This window comes from Sinocyclocheilus grahami, unplaced genomic scaffold (assembly GCF_001515645.1).
Source record: "Sinocyclocheilus grahami isolate Dianchi unplaced genomic scaffold, SAMN03320097.WGS_v1.1 scaffold41.1, whole genome shotgun sequence".
NCBI classification, from domain to species: Eukaryota; Metazoa; Chordata; class Actinopteri; order Cypriniformes; family Cyprinidae; genus Sinocyclocheilus; species Sinocyclocheilus grahami.
This window is the reverse complement of record NW_015505220.1, coordinates 1,344,384-1,366,272: the sequence shown is the minus strand read 5'-3', so window position 1 is coordinate 1,366,272 and position 21,889 is coordinate 1,344,384. Positions and strand designations below refer to the sequence as shown.

General features: G+C 35.5%; 1 protein-coding gene across 2 annotated transcripts in view; it reads right to left on the bottom strand.

The window, feature by feature from the left end:
* The window catches only part of LOC107582185 (janus kinase and microtubule-interacting protein 3), a 24,340-nt gene extending 6,423 nt beyond the window's left edge, over positions 1-17,917 (bottom strand). The window contains exons 1-13 of one of the 2 annotated variants that reach the window (XM_016267932.1): positions 17,655-17,917; positions 12,081-12,281; positions 10,001-10,120; positions 7,148-7,294; positions 5,795-5,926; positions 5,624-5,659; positions 5,202-5,273; positions 3,715-3,831; positions 3,500-3,628; positions 2,771-2,854; positions 1,884-1,946; positions 1,332-1,430; positions 1,114-1,212 (exon numbers count right to left, since the gene is read on the bottom strand). In XM_016267932.1, coding sequence (XP_016123418.1) covers positions 1,114-1,212; positions 1,332-1,430; positions 1,884-1,946; positions 2,771-2,854; positions 3,500-3,628; positions 3,715-3,831; positions 5,202-5,273; positions 5,624-5,659; positions 5,795-5,926; positions 7,148-7,294; positions 10,001-10,120; positions 12,081-12,281; positions 17,655-17,882 — 1,527 coding nt within the window. In that variant the 5' untranslated portion in view covers positions 17,883-17,917. The remainder of the gene's footprint in view (positions 1-1,113; positions 1,213-1,331; positions 1,431-1,883; positions 1,947-2,770; positions 2,855-3,499; positions 3,629-3,714; positions 3,832-5,201; positions 5,274-5,623; positions 5,660-5,794; positions 5,927-7,147; positions 7,295-10,000; positions 10,121-12,080; positions 12,282-17,654) is intronic. The other variant, XM_016267931.1, reaches the window with a different exon arrangement.
* Positions 17,918-21,889: the final 3,972 nt, after the last annotated feature.

Sequence of the window (21,889 nt, the reverse complement as noted above, 5' to 3'; positions counted from 1 at the left end):
ATATATATATATATATATAGTAAAAAGGTAAAACATATCTGTTTTTAAAATGTTGAGTTATATGTAGTATAATATCAAACTATTTATTTTAAAAGATTTGAGTAAAACAATTAAAAAAAAGGATAAATCATTATTTAATAAAATATAAAACACTATGTATATAAAATGTGTCATATGTAGGATAATATAAAAATAATTATTTTAAAAGATTTAATGAGTAAAATAATTATGAAAACATAAGGTAACAACAAAATCATTTTTTAATAAAAAAAACAATATAAAGTAAAAAGGGCACAAAATATTTAAAATGTTACAAAACAATGTAACATAATATTAAATTAAAATAATAATAAAAAAATATGAATGAATAAAAAAAAACTATTGAATTTGTATCACAGTATCACTGAGACAACTTGCCCCAACCTGATCGTGCATTATTAAAGTGCCCCTATTATGGATTTTTGAAAATTATCTTTCATGCAGTGTGTGTAACAGCTCTAAGTGAATGAAAACATCCTGCAAAATTGTAAATCTGAAAGTGCATTGTCTCTCAAAAGAAAGAGTAGATTCTGAATCATTGAAACGAGTGAAACTTTTTAAAATGAATCCCAAGCCGTTACATGTCGACGTCAACATGAAACATTAGCATATTGCCCGCCCATTCTTTGCCACTAGGTGCAGCTTTTGGAGCGGTAAAAATAACGGTTTCCCCGGTAACGCTGTACGCAAAGCAGCACTGTGCTCACAAACGCTGCTTTATACGGCATTACAGGCAAGATGAAATTAAAATGAGAGCAATCGGACCAATCACCGCAGATTAGCGTCACGCAAAGGAGGGGTTTGGAAAAATGAATCGTTGTGGGAATCGTTTGGGAGTCGCTGAGCAAATAAGGTAAAAAATAAACGCATATTATAAGACAATGAAAGTGTTTTTTGACATTGCGTGCATGTCAACCTGTTGTTGGGGACTCCCAAAACCAAAATATGAACCTTTCATTACCCATAATAGGGGCACTTTAAAATGTTATAGTTACATAATACAACTTCCCCCATGTGACAACTAGCCCCGGTCTCTCTATGGAGACATGTGGCATATGGTTTAGGGCAACTCACAGTAACACCCTCTGCCTCACAGTACAACTGCAGGGGACTCATGCCCTCAGCAAAGTGGATGTTCTGGAAGTTAATGGCTGGAGATCTTCTCTCTCTTTCCTGGGGAAAAAAAAGAGCATCGTTATTATTCTTCTGTTCCTGTAGATTAAATCTGTGTCTGACACACTTGCATACACATGACACACTTTGGAGTAGAAAGATCTTCAAGTCAGACTCACTTCAAGTTCAAGAATTCTGAACTCCAGGAGTTCGTTTTGGTCTTTCGCATCCTGAATTTCATTTTTCAGTCGCGTCTCCTCCGTCTCCATATTTTTAATCTGGGAACAAAAAACACAAAGTGTGGGGTAAAAAAAAAGGCATCTGACAGGAAAACTGGCTGTGAAACAAATGAGCTGCATTCATCTCCTCCGTCTCCATATTTTTAATCTGGGAACAAAAAACACAAAGTGTGGGGTAAAAAAAAGGCATCTGACAGGAAAACTGGCTGTGAAACAAATGAGCTGCATTCACTGCCTGAAATCGGCTTCATGAAATTAATTAAAACCACAGCTGAACTACTGAAAGAGGGTCATTTTGGGGGTCATTCCTATAATTTGGTGCCTTTGTAACATGAATAAAGAAGCCTTTTTTGTCTTTACACACAATTTTCCCAAAGTCATTCAGGTCAAACTTTAAAAACTTAAACTGAGTTATTAATAGAAACATTTTGAAACGTGCTCTGATTGTGATATTCGTCTTCTATCAGTCTGATGAACATGAACGTCACCCACCTTTTCTACAAGCTCTTGGTTGCGTTTATACAAAGCTTGTTTCTCCTCAATCCACTTCATATCCTGAAAAATGCATATAATATGAATGCAAATGATTTTAAAAATTCAATACTAGAAGATCTTATCATGTAAAATCCCCTCCAACACTCTCCCAGACTCATTCTCCTTCAGTGCATCTCTGATCCCAGAGCAATTTCAGCATTCAGATTCTGTTCACATTCTCTTCACTCACCGAATATATGGGATTACTTTTAGGGTTGTCATCATATGTGTGTGTGTTGCCACAAAATAAACCTCGATTTAGACTACAAGTGGCCCTCGGGTAGAAACAAATATTCAAAGACTGCTGGAAAGTCACCATAAGACATATTCATCATCTCTGATAAAATTATATTTCTTTCAATGGGGTCCAAAAGTTACACAGCAAAAGTTTTGGTTCGCTTTGTATTACATTCTGGATCCTTTACAGTGAATGGGTGCCGTCAGAATGAGAGTCCAAACAGCTGATAAACACATCACAATAATCCACAAGTAATCCCCACCACTCCAGTCCATCAGTTAACATCTTGTGAAGTGAAATGTTGCGTGTTTGTAAGAAACAAATCACTTGTGGATTATTGTTTTGTTTTTATCAGCTGTTTGGACTCTCATTCTGACGGCACCCATTCACTGCAGAGGATCCACTGGTGAGCAAGCAGCATACTGCTACATTTCTCCAAATCTGTCCTAATGAAGAAACAAACTCTCCTACATGTTGGATGGCCTGAGGGCGAGTACGTTTTCAGCAATTTTCATTTTTGTAAACTATTTCTTTAATGGAATTATGCAAGTACAACTGTGCTAAACGTTATTTTGCAGTTCTAACGGTAACAGTGCTGGTGTTTTACCTGTCCCTGATGACTTAGAACACACTCCAGATCTGCTATTCTGGTCTGGTACCGGATCAGTTCGGCCTGAAGCTGCTCTCGAGTCTAAAACAGACAAACAATTATAATTTATGCACATCTGTAACGAAAAAAGAAAAGAAAAGAAATGCCATTTGTAAACCATTCTACTTTTGTGTATTTGAGTAAAATATTATATTCAATTAGGAAACAAATGTAGGGCGGGACTTAATTTTGATTTTCAGGAATTAATTGGATTGTGAAAAGTGGGCGTTGCCAGAATGTTGATTGAAGGTGATTGGAGGAAAGGAGTTGAAAACGAAGATGGAATTTTATTTAAATGAAACGATTACGATGATCAAATATTTTGTTCTTTAGAATAATGTGGTCTGTTTTGATTTCATGGTGATGTTGATGTTTATTTGATTTTTTATTTAAAAGTTAAACTAAGAATATTTTGGGGTGGGGGGTGGGGCAAATGTTTTGTGAATCTGAATTTTGTACCAAAGAGATATTACTACAGAAATGGAGACCGAGTGACTGGCAAAATGTCCTGTCACTCGTTGTGGTCAAAAACGCTCTATTGCATTTCCTGGTTATGACACGGTGTAATATTGCAAAAAGAATCATATTCATATAGTGAACTACACAGCCATCTGCTAATAGTTGAGATGTTGTTGTTAAAGAGAGTGAATATAAATATTGCATGGCTGGGATGTTTAAATGATTTACCTTGACCTCTTTCTCTGCATCAAACGTTCCTCCCACCTGCTCCTGCAAGAGCGCGTAAGCTCGCTGAAGAGCCTGATACTCCATCGTCAGCTGACGGAAGCGCAGCTCTGTCTCCTCCTTAAGCATTCCCTGAGCACAGAGAGACGACAGGTTTACGGTCATAGTTTACAGAGACACACAAACACACACACACACACACACACACACACACACACATCTTCGAGGTCATCGTCTGGCGTGCAGGGCGTTCGGTCTGTGTGGTAGGAAATAGAGGAGCCGTCCGAGTCTATAGAGCCTTCCTCATCATAGCCAAAAAACGTCTCCACCACCGGCTATGGAGAGAATGAGAGAGAGATTTTGTTTTAAAAACCTTTTTGACCCAAAGAAGTTTAATTATACAGAAGGTAAGGAAAAAGAAATATACAATAATAATAATAATCAAATAAAAAAAATTAGCTCAGATTAAACATAGCAACAAATACTTACAGAGAAAATAGGCTTATATTCTTCATCAAAAATATAATCTAAATATATTTCTTGATCGTTTCTGTGAGAACCACAGGGTTAATTTTCATTGTTGCGTAAATTAATATATATTTTTAAAAATACATAAATAAAACATCACTAGGATTAATCAGTGGTGCATAATCATAAAATGATAACATTACATAATAATTATAATGGTAAATTGTAGTACTAATATAAAAACATATGCATATTCAATGCATAATTAAATTATATCAATCAGTCAATAAAATATAAACAAACAAAACCTAAAATAATAATATTTTAAAATAAATATTTCATACATAAAATATGATAATAAAATAAATGCATTATTACAAGTATATGATTATCAAAACTAAACAACATACAAGCAAATTAATAGATGAAATGATGCAACATTTCAAGCAAATATTCTATGCACACTATGATTATAAAAAGGAATGTATAATTAACCTTAAAATGCATAATCACGAATAATGCAATGTACGAGTAAATATACGTTTAATTTATATAGCTCCTTTCCCAAGCTCAAGGACGCTCTACAAGGTACACCAAAGCAGCAAATATTATAATAAATATTATGGAGGAAATGAGTTGAAAACTAAGATGGAATTTATTTCATTTAAATGAAACGATTACGGCAGCAAATGTTTTGTGAATCTGGATTTTGTACCAAAGAGATATTATTACAGAAATGGAGAAAAAAATGTCCTGTCACTCGTTGTGGTCAGAAACGCTCCATTGCATTTGCCTAAATAGTATATAAGAATAAGACATTATGGAATTATGCAGAAATGTAAAATAATAATGTTTTTATTTTATTCTTTTGATGATTTAAAATGTAACTTTTTTTATTAATGGGAAAACTACTTTATAAAAGGTCTTGTTTTGTTTTACATTGCCAGGATGTTTGATTTTTTTTTCACCTTCATGATTGCATCTTACGTGCACTTAAAAAAAAATGTGTTTGACAATAAATTGTGTCAGTCCTGCTGTCTGCGTACCCTACAGGTTCTGAAGGGCTTCTTCCTGCGTAGGCTGTCCTGTCTCCTGTATCTCAGCAGCATGTCTCTCTCCTGAGAAACAAGATCAAAACAAGATTAAAATTTAAGAAAAAAACACAAACTTGCATCAGATTCTCTATAAAAAAAAATGTGTTTGACAATAAATTGTGTCAGTCCTGCTGTCTGCGTACCCTACAGGTTCTGAAGGGCTTCTTCCTGCGTAGGCTGTCCTGTCTCCTGTATCTCAGCAGCATGTCTCTCTCCTGAGAAACAAGATCAAAACAAGATTAAAATTTAAGAAAAAAAACACAAACTTGCATCAGATTCTCTATCATACATGAACATCTCATTTCTATAAAGTACAAGGTGCTATTTCCACTACACTTCCAGTTTTACAGAAAGAAAGGAATGCATGCAGCTGTATTTACATTATGTCTGAACCTCACATACAGTGCATTACTCACTCATTTCAGTTGCTAATTTCATTCACCCTTTAAGAAAACAGATATTTCTGCAGACATTTTCATCTGGGTTTTGTTAGGTAACATGTATATGCAAAAACATATTTTAGCATTTCACAGTGTGAATATTTCCCAGAGGCAAAATGACTCACTATCACACTCTTCACGTATCCAGCGGTTTCCAGCGCCTGGCAATTAAAGCAGACTGATCAGAGAACAGCAAGACACAGTTTGCATGTATAACTACTTTTATAAAACTGACCCCATATCACTGAATTCCTAAATACTTTTTTGTGCATCCATGTGAGAAGAAATGCTGATACCTTGGACAGTTCGTCGATTATGTTCTGTTGCTCCAGCACTTGTAGTCTGAGAAACTCAATTTCTCTTTCTTCTTGACTCTGATCCAGATCGTTCAGAGAACTGGGCCGGCGAATCGTCCCAGCCTTCTCTCGCTGCAAAATAAAACATCCAGTGACCGGATGTGTGCACAGAGACTGCTGACATATAATTACTCATGTCTGATGAGTTGTCATAATGATCAGATCATTTAGACATGAGCAGCAACAAGACTCGATGCTGAACGACTCAACCGACAAATAGTTTACATGCAAACAAGGCCATGTTACATAAAGATGCTTCAGTATTCAAAGCTAATGTTTTATGCAAATAGTGTGAACTTCATCTGAAAAGACTACTTCAGTATCAAACATACATAAACAGGTTTATGCAGTAAAATAGGCAGATGGATGCTTCTTTTGTCTAGGGAATCAATCAAAATAACAGTAATGTGCCTGAGCTGCAAATGGCCAATTATGTCGAATGACAGTGGAGCCGTTGTTGGATATAAATTGATCAAAACAGAACCGGCTCTACCAGCCCCCTCATCATGCATTTACTGCAATAAGTACATTTCCAAGAGTAATAATAAGAAATGCATAGAAATGTATAATCACTACATTAGAATGATTTCTGGAGGATCATGTGACACTGAAGACTGGAATAATGATGCTGAAAATTCAGCTTTGAATCACAGGAACAAATTACATTTTAAAACATTTAAAACCATTATTTTCAATTTTTATAATATTTCACAATATGTCTGTTTTTATTCTCTAATTGTGACCCTGGGGCACAAAACCAGTCATAAGTAGCACAGGTATATTTGTATCAATAGCCAACAATACATTGTATGGGTCAAAATTATCTATTTTTCTTTTATGCCAAAAATCATTAGGATATTAAGTAAAGATAATGTTCCATGATGATATTTTGTAAAATTCTTACTGTAAATATATTAAAACGTAATTACTGATTAGTAATATGCATTGCTAAGAACTTCATTTGGACAGCTTTAAAGGCGATTTCTCAATATTTTTATTTTTATACACCCTCAGATTCCAGATTTTCAAATAGTTGTATCTCGGTCAAATATTATCTTATCCTAACAAACCATACATCAATGTACAAATCTCAATTTTGAAAAATTTACACTTATGACTGGTTTTGTGGTTCAGGGTCACATTTTTGATCAAATAAATGCACATGATTTTAAAAGTTCATGTGATGTAACTGTAAATTCTTAAAACTAAAATTATGCTATATAGTCTCTCAATTAAAAAGGGCTCATACTATGCAAACACAGACATGTTCAGTGAGTTATTTCACTTCATTACCATTTCGATGTTCTCCTGAGTGACAAAGTGCAGTTTGTTCTCCATGCGTCTCAATGCATGAGCCAGCTCCTCATTCTTGTGGCTGAGACGTCTGTTCTTGTCTAGTAATGGCTTATACTGGCTCTCAGCTTCACGGAGACGCTTTAACTGGGCACAAACACACACAGAAACAGGGGGTAACTAAATAATATTTAAATACTTAAAAATGCATGAATATCATTCCTTTAGGAAGGACAGCTATACTGATTTCAGAAAATACTTTTACAAATAAAACCTGCAAAGTTATTTATTTTGAACACAATGCAATCTTTCAAAATGTGATCAGAGATGTTGCAAAATTAAATGACCTGGACTGTACATTTGAAGAACCAAGACTGTCTAACTAGTTGGACAATTTGTTTAAGACATGAAATCTAAACTGATAGAGAAAGCGACTTGGCTATTTCAGTCTACTTGAACATCAAGTCATTGTCGAGGACTGTATTGAGTGGTAAACGGAGTCCTAACCCTTGCTGAAGGTTTCAGCTGCCATGTCTAAATCACTCTGTCTCTGTATTGATCTTTAAGACTGTCTGAGCTGAGAGGAGGAAACACTGAAGTCATTCATCACTGCTCACATACTCACCACCATTACAGAGAACATTCACACTGTCACATAACACTAAGAAAGGCAAAAACACTCTTTAATACGCTATGATATTACAGTAAATACAAATACAGAAGACACACTACATATATGTGCTCATTTAAGCACAAAGCAATCACAGTTTCGAAAAGAAAAATAACAATTACTTATAGGCAATTTTTAAGAAGGCTGAATTAGTTTTTGGACCAAAGAAAACGAACAAACAGACAGACAGACAGATAGATAGATCTATAACAAGTAAATAAATAAGTAAATATATAAAGATTTCTACCATAACAATAAACTAAAACAGAACAAATATGACATAAAATAAAATAAATATTTTTACCATAAAGTAAAACATTAAATAATTTTTTCCATAACAATAAAATATAAAATAAATAAATAACTAAATATTTTAGCAAAACAATAAACATAAAAGATAACAGAAATAAAATTATATATATATATATAAAGGGTTCTGGTCGTCCCACACGTCTTCCATTTAAGGATTATGGAGGCCACTGTGCTCTTAGGAACCTTAAGTGCAGCAGAAATTTTTTTGTAACCTTGGCCAGATCTGTGCCTTGCCACAATTCTGTTTCTGAGCTCTTCAGGCAGTTCCTTTTGACCTCATGATTCTCATTTGCTCTGACATGCACTGTGAGCTGTAAGGTCTTATATAGACAGGTGTGTGGCTTTCCTAATCAAGTCCAATCAGTATAATCAAACACAGCTGGACTCAAATGAAGGTGTAGAACCATCTCAAGGATGATCAGAAGAAATGGACAGCACCTGAGTTAAATATATGAGTGTCACAGCAAAGGGTCTGAATACTTAGGACCATGTGATATTTCAGTTTTTCTTTTTTAATAAATCTGCAAAAATGTCAACAATTCTGTGTTTTTCTGTCAATATGGGGTGCTGTGTGTTCATTAATGAGGAAAAAAAATTAACTTAAATGATTTTAGCAAATGGCTGCAATATAACAAAGAGTGAAAAATTTAAGGGGGTCTGAATACTTTCCGTACCCACTGTATATATAAAAGGGCTGGGTTTTGACACAAATTTCACGATTCGAATCGATTCTCATTCACAAGCTTGTGATTCGATTCGATTCAATTACCAATTCGATTCGATTATTTTGGATTTATATCGGGTACAGTACATAGCAAATTATCTCTCAACTAATGCTGTAAAATATACATGAGAGTCAGTTGGTATACATTACTATAATATTGAAGGTTAAATTTGACTGATTTGTTAATTTCACTTAATGAAGTTTTTAAAATAATAAAGTTACAATTACATAATATTTCTACTTCAATTCGTTTTTTAAAAATATAAACATAATGGTGGCTGACTGTCATAAAAACTTGATGGATTTATTCAAACATTGAAGAACAGTAAAGGTGTATTATGAATATGTTATATGGTGCATATATTTAGCAAAATGCCCCTCTCTACAGTTTATGTTTCTATCTGACTAATGAGTTTATGGTCACCGAATATGTTTTTCTGAGGTAAATGTGACGTTACGTGACATTGTTTACAAGCTGTTATATTGATGTCTTTGTGCGGCTGAAACACTGATTGAGCGATTACATGAGACAGGATACGGATTGTAAAGTTGTACTCTTTCTTTTAACCTTCGGATGTTTAGTCATGTTTATTTTGTGCTGAAGCTGGTATTAATGTGGAGGAGATGATCAGTTCACGTGCACCTCGCGCTGTTGCGTCTGTTGAACTGAGGCGCTACAGCGATCTGTCACTCCACATTAAACACCAAAACGGCATTAATTGTTTGAATACGGCAATACAATGGACAGAATAGGAAATCTGAGACTTTGTTTCATATTAAAAGTACCAACGCACAATGCTTATTGCGATATATTGGACGGGAAGTGCCCTTCAACGGTCCGTCCATTAACTGTAAACAGGCTAGACTAATCGATTCTTGGGATTTAAGAATCGATATCGTTCCGTAAAAATGAGAATTGATTAATATCGAGACATCGGTATTTTTTTACCCAGCCCTAATATTTTTAAAATCAAGTAAAGTAAAGTAAAGTAAAGTAAAGTAAAGTAAAGTAAAGTAAAGTAAAGTAAAGTAAAGTAAAGTAAAGTAAAGTAAAGTAAAGTAAAGTAAAGTAAAGTAAAGTAAAGTAAAGTAAAGTAAAGTAAAGTAAAGTAAAGTAAAATAAAAAGTCAAACTAGCACAGACTCACCAGTTCATTGCGTTCCTCTGACAGCAGTGCATTGCGGACTTCTAGTTTGCGGATAATAGCACTCAGTTCTGCGATTTTCAGTTGGAAACGTCGAGCGTCCTTCTCATCCAACTGCTGCATCTGGAAGACAAACCAACTGCAGGTAAGTGGAAAAAACACTCGTCATTCGTATATTTTTGTAATGTTAATCTATCCATCCATGTCTGTCTGTCTGTCTGTCTGTCTATCTATCTATCAACCTGCAAGGCTTCTTTAAACATCATCGACAAACATCAAAGTCTTGATATATATACACTTTTTATTTATTTTATTTCAATTCCATTTGGTGTTGCTGTATTTAGGAAATATTCCATTATGTCAGGTAACCATAGAAACAGTCAGAGGAGGGAATAGAGTCAGAGCGCTCTGGCGTGGCCACATCTGACAAAGAGCTGAAAGGTCACTGATCAAACCCATCTTTTCTCCCGCAGAGAAAATGAAAGCAGCAGCTCCGCCACAGCAGAAGCAGACCTCAAACCCACAGCAACACAAATACAGCCAGAGACACGGACGTTCTGCTGCAGGGAAACAAGCCTCGGCTATAGAGACGCACGACTGAACGTGTGAATACAAAGTGTGTGCATCCATGCATTTCCTAACAGCCCTGAGAAGGTGATATGTGGGAAAGATCACACTCACACTCTCACCTTCAGCAGTCTGCTCTGTGCTGCATGATGACGGAGTGAAATGCCCATCTCACAGCTAAATCTATTTTTATAACTGTATATTTATATCATTATATATTTGACTAAACAATGGGAAACCTGAGGAGAGTTTAAACTTGTTGGAAACGAGTCATCATTTTTTAAACATTAGTTTTGGTGCCACAGAAATGATGAACAGCTGCTTTAAGACTAAACAATGATTTTCTTAGTACAATTAATATGTTGATACACCACACCGGTGAAACAAGTCTGTTACACAGCACTCAAATTATATATATATTTTTTAAAATAATTATTTTATTTGTCAAGGATGCATTCAATTAATCAAAAGTGACAGTAAAGACATTTATAAGGTTACAAAAGATTGCTTTTTCAAATAAATGTTGTTCTTTTGAACTTGCTATTCATCAAATAATACTAAAAAAAAGAATATTCAGCTTCAAAAAAATGTCAGCATTGATAATAAATGTATCTTGAGCAGCAAATCAGCATATTAGGATGATTTCTGAAGAATCATGTGACACTGAAGACTGGAGTAATGATGCTGAAAATTCAGCATTGCATCACAGAAATAAATGACATTTTAAAGTATATTCAACTAGAAACAGTTATTTTCAATTGAAATAATATTTTAAATAATTGTAAATGCTATTAAATTGCTATTAACACGGCTTCTCTCAGTAAGTTAATATCACGATACACCACACCGGTGAATCAAGTCTGTTACACAGCGATCAAGCCATATGAAGAATAAAGAAAAACTTTAAAACTAGACTAATAAACAAGAGAAATATATATATATATATATATATACAGTGGGTACGGAAAGTATTCAGACCCCCTTAAATTCTTTGTTTCTGTAAGGGTTTTTCCCATTTATTTTCTCCATAGGCATTTAAAGTATTTTCAATAAAAAATAGAAGCCATTAACCCGAAACTAACCAGCTCCAAAATGAATAACAAAAACAATATGTTTTTGAAAGAGTCTCTCATGCTCACCAAGGCTGATAAAAATACAGTAAAAACAGTAATATCGTGAAATATTATTACAATTTGAAACCTTTTAAGGGTACTGCTCCAGGGACAAGCTGTTGTACCCCAAAAGGTACAATTCTGGCCCCTTATTTTTCTGTGTGAAGAATCATATACCATCACCTAATAACTTTGGAGCTCACGCTAGATCTATCTTGAAGACTTTACATGTTATTGCTCAAAAGCAGTTTATGAAGAATATGAATGAGACTTTCTGAAAACAGACTGTTGTGCTTTATATTGCTATAAATCTGGGTTGAGGAAAACGGATCTGAGCAGGTGAGCAGAGTGAAAGCAGAAGTACAGCAAGCGGTGAGGTTTAGTAATGAAGGAGAGGTGCTTACAGGGTTAGCTGTGTTCTCTGCTGCGTCCCCTGCAGCGGGTGAATAAGGGCCCTCTCGTCTGGGGCTGGAGTCTCGCAGCAGGGCCAGCTGAGTGTCTACAGCCTGTTTCTGCTGCTGTAGTTTCCACGTGTGGCCCGCCTGAGCGCTGAGCTCTCTCTCCAGCCCACAGACAGCGCGCTCCTTTAGTTTAATCTCATCCATCTACAGGACAGAACACAGCACAGTCACACACATTCTGCCTTAAACGGGACACAGTCAAAGTAAGAATGCATAAAACATGACCGGCAGTCCGCAGGAGGAAACACAGTTACCACGTTCACTCTGGACAGGAAATCACACGAAAGTCCAGGGTTATTTTAGAATCGTTGACATATTATTATAGACTTGATTTTGTTTTATTAGTTTTTATTTTCCATTTTAGTTAGTTTTAGCATTTTTGTGTGTATATATATATATATATATATATATATATATATATATATATATTTTTTTTAATATGTATATATTTTGTTTTTGTCTATAGTTTTTATAAATTTGTGTGTATTTATATATATATATATATATATATATATATATATATATATTTTTTTTAATATGTATATATTTTGTTTTTGTCTATAGTTTTTATAAATTTTTAGTTTTTAGTCAGTCTTAGTTTTTTTGGTACATCAAGTTGAACTAAATGAAAATCAGAAACGTTCCTTTGGCAACTATCTGAATCAAAATAATTAAAATAAATATTTTATTTTAGTTAATGTTTCTTTAACCATTGCAATCTATCAGTCGTATAATGCATGGTAATGGTAACAAAATCTATGAGAGTAAAAAAAAACATGCACAGACAAATCCAAATTAAACCCTGCGGCTCGTGACGACACATTGATGTCCTAAGACACGAAACGATCGGTTTGTGCCAGAAACCGAACAGTATTTATATCATATTTTACCTCTAATACACCACTATGTCCAACTGTCTTTGGGCGCGCGCACGGCATCCGGTGCGTGAGGTGTGTACGCGCTCTGGCGTAGTTTACGTTAATGGGTGTGTTGATATCCAGCCGAAGAGCAATCAAGCATAACTTCAGGCGAGCAGGCTCAGAAGTTGGGAATACGTGGAAAGTCACCAATCCCGAATGAGTTCGCACGAGAGAAAGTAATCTTTTAGTTTTAAGTCGGTTTGAACAATCCGGATAAGTGTAAGTAAGTACCATTTTGATTAGCCGTCGTACCTACAATGACTTAAATCAAAAATCATTGTGTTTTACTGAAGAAACAAAGTCACCTACATCTTGGATGCCCTGGGGGTAAGCAGATAAACAAAATTTTCATTTTTGGGTGAACTATCCCTTTAAGCACACGTGTGGTTTTGCTTACAGTTTCTGGTTCACTTGCAAAAAGGGCAGTGTGAAAGCGAACCGCACCAAGCAAACTAAAAAAATCAACATTGTATTTGGTCCTGACTAAAGCAAGTGAACTAGCGAACTTTCCTGGTGTGAATACACCCTTATTTACCCCTAAATTGAGCATATTACTACCTAAAGTGTACATATTAGTACCTTTTTTGAACAGTTTCTGCTCCAGTAACAGCGGTCTTTTTTTTCTGACAGTCCATAAATGGTATAAAGTATAGGAGTCCAAATGCAACATAAATCCATGCAAAAGTGCTTCTGCACACCTACACAACCTGTAGAGAATCAGGTGTTTCTGTGCTATTGGATGTGTTCTGACACTCAGAGCACGCGCCACGTCTATAGGAACAAAGTGATCCCATAGTACTTGTGTATCAGTGAGAGAAAGACCGTATAAATCCATTTCATAAACTCCTCACAGCAACTAAACAGCAGCAAACAGAAGCACCACTCAAAGAAATGAACTGCACTGCTTGCTTTCTCTGCCTCTCAAATACACACATCCATTTATAGCTACTGTACCTCTTGTGATTCAGTTCTCTGTGAGCGAACTATTCGAGATTTTTACAATTCCTTTTACGTTTGGACATGCAAATGGCAAATCTTTAGGCTGACCTTTCACAAATCACAGCTCTAATAAATCATCTAACTGGAAAAATGGCCTCATGTACAGTCCAGAAATAGTTCACACAGACCTTGAACAGCAGTTCAAAAGAAGCATTACACTCCAATTATGCACCGATTCAAACACCGCATAAGATTTATACATCTCAGTTTCTAAAACCTGCATGGAAATGGTAATTAGCTCAATATCTTTGACAGTTAAAGTGTGAACTGATGGACTGATCAAATTCTTTCAAACTCTGACTGGAAAGGGAGAGACTGTGGCTATAGTTGTCACACTTTTTACTCCGGTGAATATTTTTCAGGTTTATTTCTGAAAATCAATTTTTGTACAGACACATATCTTTAAGTCTTTCTAAAAAATAGCCTAATGAATATTTATATCCTGAGAAAAAAAGGTACCTGAATCGCACTCAACTCAAATGTTTGCTTGTTTTTTTTTTTAAGAAATTTATTTTGTTGTTTTTTTCCAGCAAACTAATCAAACTTGACAGTAAAGACATTTAAAATGTTACAGATGATCTTTATTTCAAATGCTATTCTTCTGAACCTTCTACTCAAAGAAACCTGAAAAAAACGTGCATTACAGTTTCCTCAAAAATATTAAGCAGCACAAGCCTGTTTCCAACTTTTCTCTTGCAATTCTGAGTTTACATCTTACAATTCTTACTTTGTTTCTCACAATTCTGAGATACAAAGTTGGAAGGAGATACAAGCTCAGAATTGCATGATAAAAAACTCATAATCCTGAGAAAAAAGTCAGAATTGTGAGATATGAACTCAGAATTTGGACTTTTTTGTGCAGAACTCTGCGTTTCAATTCAAAATTGTGTGTTAAATAGAAAAAAGTTGTTTTAAACGGCAATAATATTTCACAATATTACTGTTTTTACTGTATTTTTGATTAAAAAATGTGGTACCTTGGTACTAAAAAAAACCTACTACTGTATTTTCACCTAAATTTAAACAGTAAAACTGATGAAACAAAACAATCAACGAAACAGCAAAGACAAAAAAGATAACATTGTGACAACTAGCCCCGGTAAACATTCAAACCCCCTCAGTTGAAATCTCTGTAGAGACACTGTCTATATAATTCTTCACCATACTGAAGAAGATACCACATTACTTTAACTCATCAAAATGTGTTGAGCAATTTCAACGTCAACTTTTTATTATTATTTTTTTTTAACTTGATTTTTAAGTCAGTTTAATGTAATTTAAGTTCAAATGATTTGCACAACCAAGTTGATTATACTTACAAATTCTAATTCAGCAACTGAATTAAAGCTCTCAAATTGAAATAGGTGAAATTTATTTACAGTGTATGTGTTATATACAAGTATATATAAATAAATAAATAAATAATAAAAGTAAAAATAAAAACGTAATAAAAAATGATAAATGAAAAATCAATTAAAAATACATATGGATAAAAATAAATAATACAAATAAATGAAAAACAAAATCTTTCAAAAAGTGTAAAAACTCAATAACTGAAATTTATTTGCTGTGTACCCAAAAAGGGATTACATGCTGAGATACTAGCAATGTTCTGTTTATTATTATAAAGTGCAAAATACATAAATACATACATACCCACCCCAAATGAATATATACTGTATATACAGTATATATTTATTAATACAACTTTGTGAAATTACATATTGCTATAAATATATATATACATTAGGGGTCGACCGATTATCGGTATCTGACATTTTCAAAGCAAATTTGAACAACTTCCAAGATATTTTAAAATCATTTAAAGAAAGTTTTTGTCAGAGCTTTGTTATTCTTAATTTTGACATTAACTTTCATTTTTACACTAGACATATATATCAGTTATCAGTCCACTTGATTAGTAATAATCGATATCGGCAGTGACCCTGAAAAACACCTATCGGTCAACCCCTAATATATCAATTAAATAAAAAAAATAATTTTTGGAACAATTTTGTTCAATTGAATAGAATAATTTTCTATTTACTTGAATGACACTTATTTAAAAAAAAACTAATTATTCATAACAAAAGATAGATACATACAAACAAGCATTACTCAATGTTTTGTTGCTCTGTCATGTAAAAATGTAAACCTATAAATATATCTACCATATACACAGCCCTAAATATCCATACTTCTCAAAAAATAGTGAAACATCCTGCATCTTCTCCATCACTTGGGTCATCTCTACTACACATATCATCCACAGTCCTGACTCAATGCTGTTTTCCACAATATTTCTCACATTTAGTAAGTCCTGAAGCGATATAGAGTAGATCGCTCAGCCACATGAGAGCGATCAATACCAGCGGCCACTGACTGCAGAGATATTTTCATACTCCAGGAAAAAACAGATGGCAAAAAGCCCAGAACAAGAGAGGCTCTGAAGGGAAGAAAGCAGCTTCACTTTAAAGTGTAGTACACAAGGACACACACTGCCATTTTAAGATACACACGTAGGCTAAATATAAAATGTGAACCAACTGATATAAAACTTTGAAGCTTTAGTGGGGGATTTGGAGGGAATATATTAACTTTAAGCCCCGCCTTAGAAACGTTACTGGCCAATACTACCTTAGCAACTGTTGCCGCCCTCCATATCAGATTTTTACGCTTTCTAAAACATGTCTATGTACTGTAAATCTTGTGTTTTCAGATCATCTTGAATGGATTTTGACAGAAATTATCCAAAGATACAGTACTGGAGCATTTGTACCCAGACAATGTACCCAGAGAGAACACAAGCAACATTTTTTTCCGCTTGTATAAACCTTTAACTAAATCTTTTAAAAATAATACACAGTGTATGGCAGGGAATTATACTCGGTTTCAACATCAGTAAAACCACCCACATTTGCGCGAAGGTAAATAAATTGTTTCCTTGATACTGATTTGCAGTGTTTGCTGTTTTTAAATCACTTTACTGCATAATTTATTTATTTAAAGAAAAAATGTGGATAAAATGTGTCATAATTCCTTCCAGCCCACACAAGAATAATAGCCAAACACTTTATAAACACTTCTGACTGAAAATCAAGCATCGCATTAAACTCTGTAGCTGAGGTAGCTTATAAAGCTCGTCTAAGTAGGAAGGAAAACATTTTATAAAAAATAAAATAGGTGGGGCTTAACAAGCAAGGGGCGGGGCTTCAATCAACTGATTTGAATTTGAATGGAACTTGTACAGCAATTTGAATTCTTACAGAAGTGTGTTGTAATCATTACGTGAATTTTTGCTAAATAAACGCAAATTCATAATTCCTTTCATCAAATTACATGACTGACCAATAGGAACATTTCCAGTTTGCATCATGGCAGCTATGTAAACCGTGTGAGGCTCTGCCAGTTAACAAAAGACTTTCATTCAGCACATTAACTGCACAGACAGTCCCTGTGGAGAAACCTGGGGTAAGTGTTCTGTTCAACCTGTACAGCTTTAATTATCAGCTACCACCCAAGCACCCAACCGACTGAGTCATTAACTGACAGATGAATTGATTGATTAATAGTGCATGGCCTAAAGCGTATTACGCACCAGTCTGCGGATCTCTCTTTCACACTCTCTCTTGATGCGGTTTATTTCCTCCTGGTTGAGATGGTAGATGCTGCGGATCTCGGCGGCTTTGATCTTGTCGGCTTGAACGGCCACGCTTAAGGCCTCCTCCATCTGCCTCTTGACCAACTTCAGCTCGGAGATCTCCTGCTGCAGTCGCATGCGCTCCCCTTCGAAAGTCCTCCTGCACTCCTCTCGCGCCTCCGCCATCAGTGCAGACTTCACCTGTGGTGGCAGAGATAACATATGGCAATTATATTCAATATCGGTATGTTTTTGTACTTCATTTGACTTCCATGCCAGTGGCTGTGTGGCAGCAGCAATATACATTAAATAAATCAATAAATGCACTGCTCTCTTGTCTCCTCTGAGGCTGGGACTGTAAATAGTGTTCTGTGCAGCCAAATACAGAACAGTTAGCATATTTTGCTCAAACTTTCGCCATGGGATGCTTGCGAAAACACAATAACGGCGCCATGGGTGTAAACTTACATCCCTATGCCACGTCACCTAGGGAGCGAAATCAGATGCGCTCATTTTCTCAGACGCTTGCAGAAAAAGGCTTACCAAAACAAAGTTACTGGGTTAATCTTTTTCATGTTTCCTTGGTTGGTAGATGCACCAGGGACCTGATTATAGCACTTAAAACCTGGAAAAGTCTTTTTCAGGTTTTTTATGATATGTCACCTTTAAAATAATATGGTAAGAAACACCAGTTTGCAAAATGAGTTGTTCTGTTCAGCTAAAAAAATAGCTGGAAGAATGACACCGGAAGCCAGACACATTCAATTTACAAATTCCCACTCTTACGGGAAGCTCCTTTGGGAAAAAAAGTATGTATCAAGTCTTGCTATGACATTATTTTGCCCATTTTATCACTCTCCAAGACAAGAATTGTAAATCTGAGCATGCTGACTTTTCCTTCACAAGCCACATGATTTTAGGTATATCTGTAGTACAAGCTGTGGAGAAGTTGAATACTTATGTTGAATACTTTCCTAACCCAATAAGCAACAATAATAGACATGCCTGCCTTACCAAACACCTCTAAAAAAAAACTAGGTTGGAGTCTGAAGGAATGTCTTTACTGTTAAGAGCAGAAAAAGTCTCTACTCCGCTGCCTTGTATTAATCTATCTCTGCTCACTGGCAGCCAGATGGAGGCAGTGACCCTGAAGTGAAATGATATGGCTGACACCACACCACCCTGGACCAGAACTGGGTCAGACAGTCACTGGACACTTTCGTCTGTTTTCAAATGATCAAAACAGCAAAGAGAAGTCATTTTGGGCCTACAGGGAGTTTGCATTTTAATGCCGCGTAAGAGAGCATGTGGAGACGAGGTTCGAGTCCAATGAGAGTCAGCGGTGCTGGAGGACGGACGGACGGACGGACTGACGGACGGACGGACGGACGGACGGACGGACGGACGGACGGACGGACTGACGGACTGACGGACTGACTGACTGACTGACTGACTGACTGACTGACTGACTGACTGACTGACTGACTGACTGACGGACTGACGGACTGACGGACTGACGGACTGAATGAATGAATGAAATGAATGAATGAATGAATGAATGGTTTTACGAGCCTCACTTTTCTTTGCACCAGACAGACAGACAGACAGACAAGTCAAGCTTCACAGACAGACAAATGCTGTGAATAGAGCTTAACTATTATTCAACCCAGAACATATCTTTATTTAATGTAAAATAAATAATGCATTTAACAATAATAGACATGCCTGCCTTACCAAACACCTCTAAAAAAAAAACTAGGTTGGAGTCTGAAGGAATGTCTTTACTGTTAAGAGCAGAAAAAGTCTCTACTCCGCTGCCTTGTATTAATCTATCTCTGCTCGCTGGCAGCCAGATGGAGGCAGTGACCCTGAAGTGAAATGATATGGCTGACACCACACCACCCTGGACCAGAACTGGGTCAGACAGTCACTGGACACTTTCGTCTGTTTTCAAATGATTAAAATAGCAAAGAGAAGTCATTTTGGGCCTACAGGGAGTTTGCATTTTAATGCCGCGTAAGAGAGCATGTGGAGACGAGGTTCGAGTCCAGTGAGAGTCAGCGGTGCTGGAGGACGGACGGACGGACGGACTGACTGACTGACTGATGGACTGACTGACGGACTGACGGACGGACGGACTGACTGACTGACTGACGGACTGACGGACTGATGGACTGATGGACTGACGGACTGAATGAATGAATGAATGGTTTTACGAGCCTCACTTTTCTTTGCACCAGACAGACAGACAGACAGACAAGTCAAGCTTCACAGACAGACAAATGCTGTGAATAGAGCTTAACTATTATTCAACCCAGAACATATCTTTATTTAATGTAAAATAAATAATGCATTACCAAATCAGAGCAGTTTATCAGAACAGACTGTGGCACATTATTTGTAATGTGGCCTCTCTATCACAGCAAGATAAAGTGCAAAATATAAAATTAAATAAATTATACAAACATGTGAAGGATCCACAAATGGCCGTGCAGTGGAGACAGGGTTGCACTAGGTTGGAAAACTCTTTTATGACAGTCTTTGATGTTTGAAGGAAACAAAAAAACTATGGCAGAGAAAAACATCAAAAACATCTGAATCTCAGTCTTCCTTCCCTGACAGACATCATCTTGACATTTTGCTCTGAGGGAGACTGAAACAGGGGTCAGGAAATAGGACTGAAACTAGGAAAAAAACAATTTGTGGAAAAAGTGGCAAAAAAAAAGCTATTTTCTCAAAAAACACAGTACTCTATAACACAAAATTCTCTCCCATGTACATAAAAACCATTTATAAAGCTACAAAAATGACTTATGAACAACATATGACCAACCACATTTGCATATAAGCACCTATTCAATACAAATTTATCCTACAGTTTGAAATACAACAGTATGTGAAGGTTAACCAATCAGAACATACTTAATTTGCATATCTTCAAAGGTTCAAGAGCAAACACCACCTGTTTAATTCTAATGGTCAGGAGACAGCCATGAACTTTGAAAAAAACAAAAAAACATGAACTATAACCAACTATTAACTAATTTGGTTATCCTAGTTTTATCACAAAAAACATCTGAATCTCAGTCTTCCTTCCCTGACAGACATCATCTTGACATTTTGCTCTGAGGGAGACTGAAACAGGGGTCAGGAAATAGGACTGAAACTAGGAAAAAAACAATTTGTGGAAAAAGTGGCAAAAAAAAAGCTATTTTCTCAAAAAACACAGTACTCTATAACACAAAATTCTCTCCCATGTACATAAAAACCATTTATAAAGCTACAAAAATGACTTATGAACAACATATGACCAACCACATTTGCATATAAGCACCTATTCAATACAAATTTATCCTACAGTTTGAAATACAACAGTATGTGAAGGTTAACCAATCAGAACAGACTTAATTTGCATATCTTCAAAGGCTCAAGAGCAAACACCACCTGTTTAATTCTAATGGTCAGGAGACAGCCATGAACTTTGAAAAAAAAAAAAAACATGAACTATAACCAACTATTAACTAATTTGGTTATCCTAGTTTTATCACAAAATAAGAATGAAGATTTTTCAAGTTTTATATATATATATATATATATAAATCCGCTTTAATACACTTAAAATAACAAAAGCAGTCAAATGTCAAAAGTTGTGATTTTAATGAAATCGACAATCTGCAAAGGATTGGGAAAATATGTTCAAATACTCAATTTAATGTCAAAGACCTTTACATAAGCACAAGTTTTGGAATAAATAAATGAGCTTTTTCACAAAATGTGTAATTTTTTGTCAGTTTAGATGTAGTAAAACACTCACAGATGATGCAGAAAACATCTGGGTCATGTTTGTATTTTTCTTATATTTTTTAATAATTCAGGATTAGGCATAAAATAATGTCTTCATAATAATCCATACATGTGAGAATCGGCAGAGAATTGAGCAAATACTTTTAAACCGACTCAGAGGAAGACAGAAATCATGTCTTTGTCTCAGTTTTTCTGGTGATTAAGGAATAAAACAAGACTTCACCTTGCAAATGGTTGTCGAAAGCAACAATGCTACAAAATGCACATCATATTTTGTGAAAAAGTATGAAGTGCTACAGCAGGGGTGGTGAACTCCGGTCCTGGAGAGCCGCAGCCCTGCAGAGTTCAGCTCCAACCCAAATTAAAACTCACCTGCCTGTAGCTTCCTA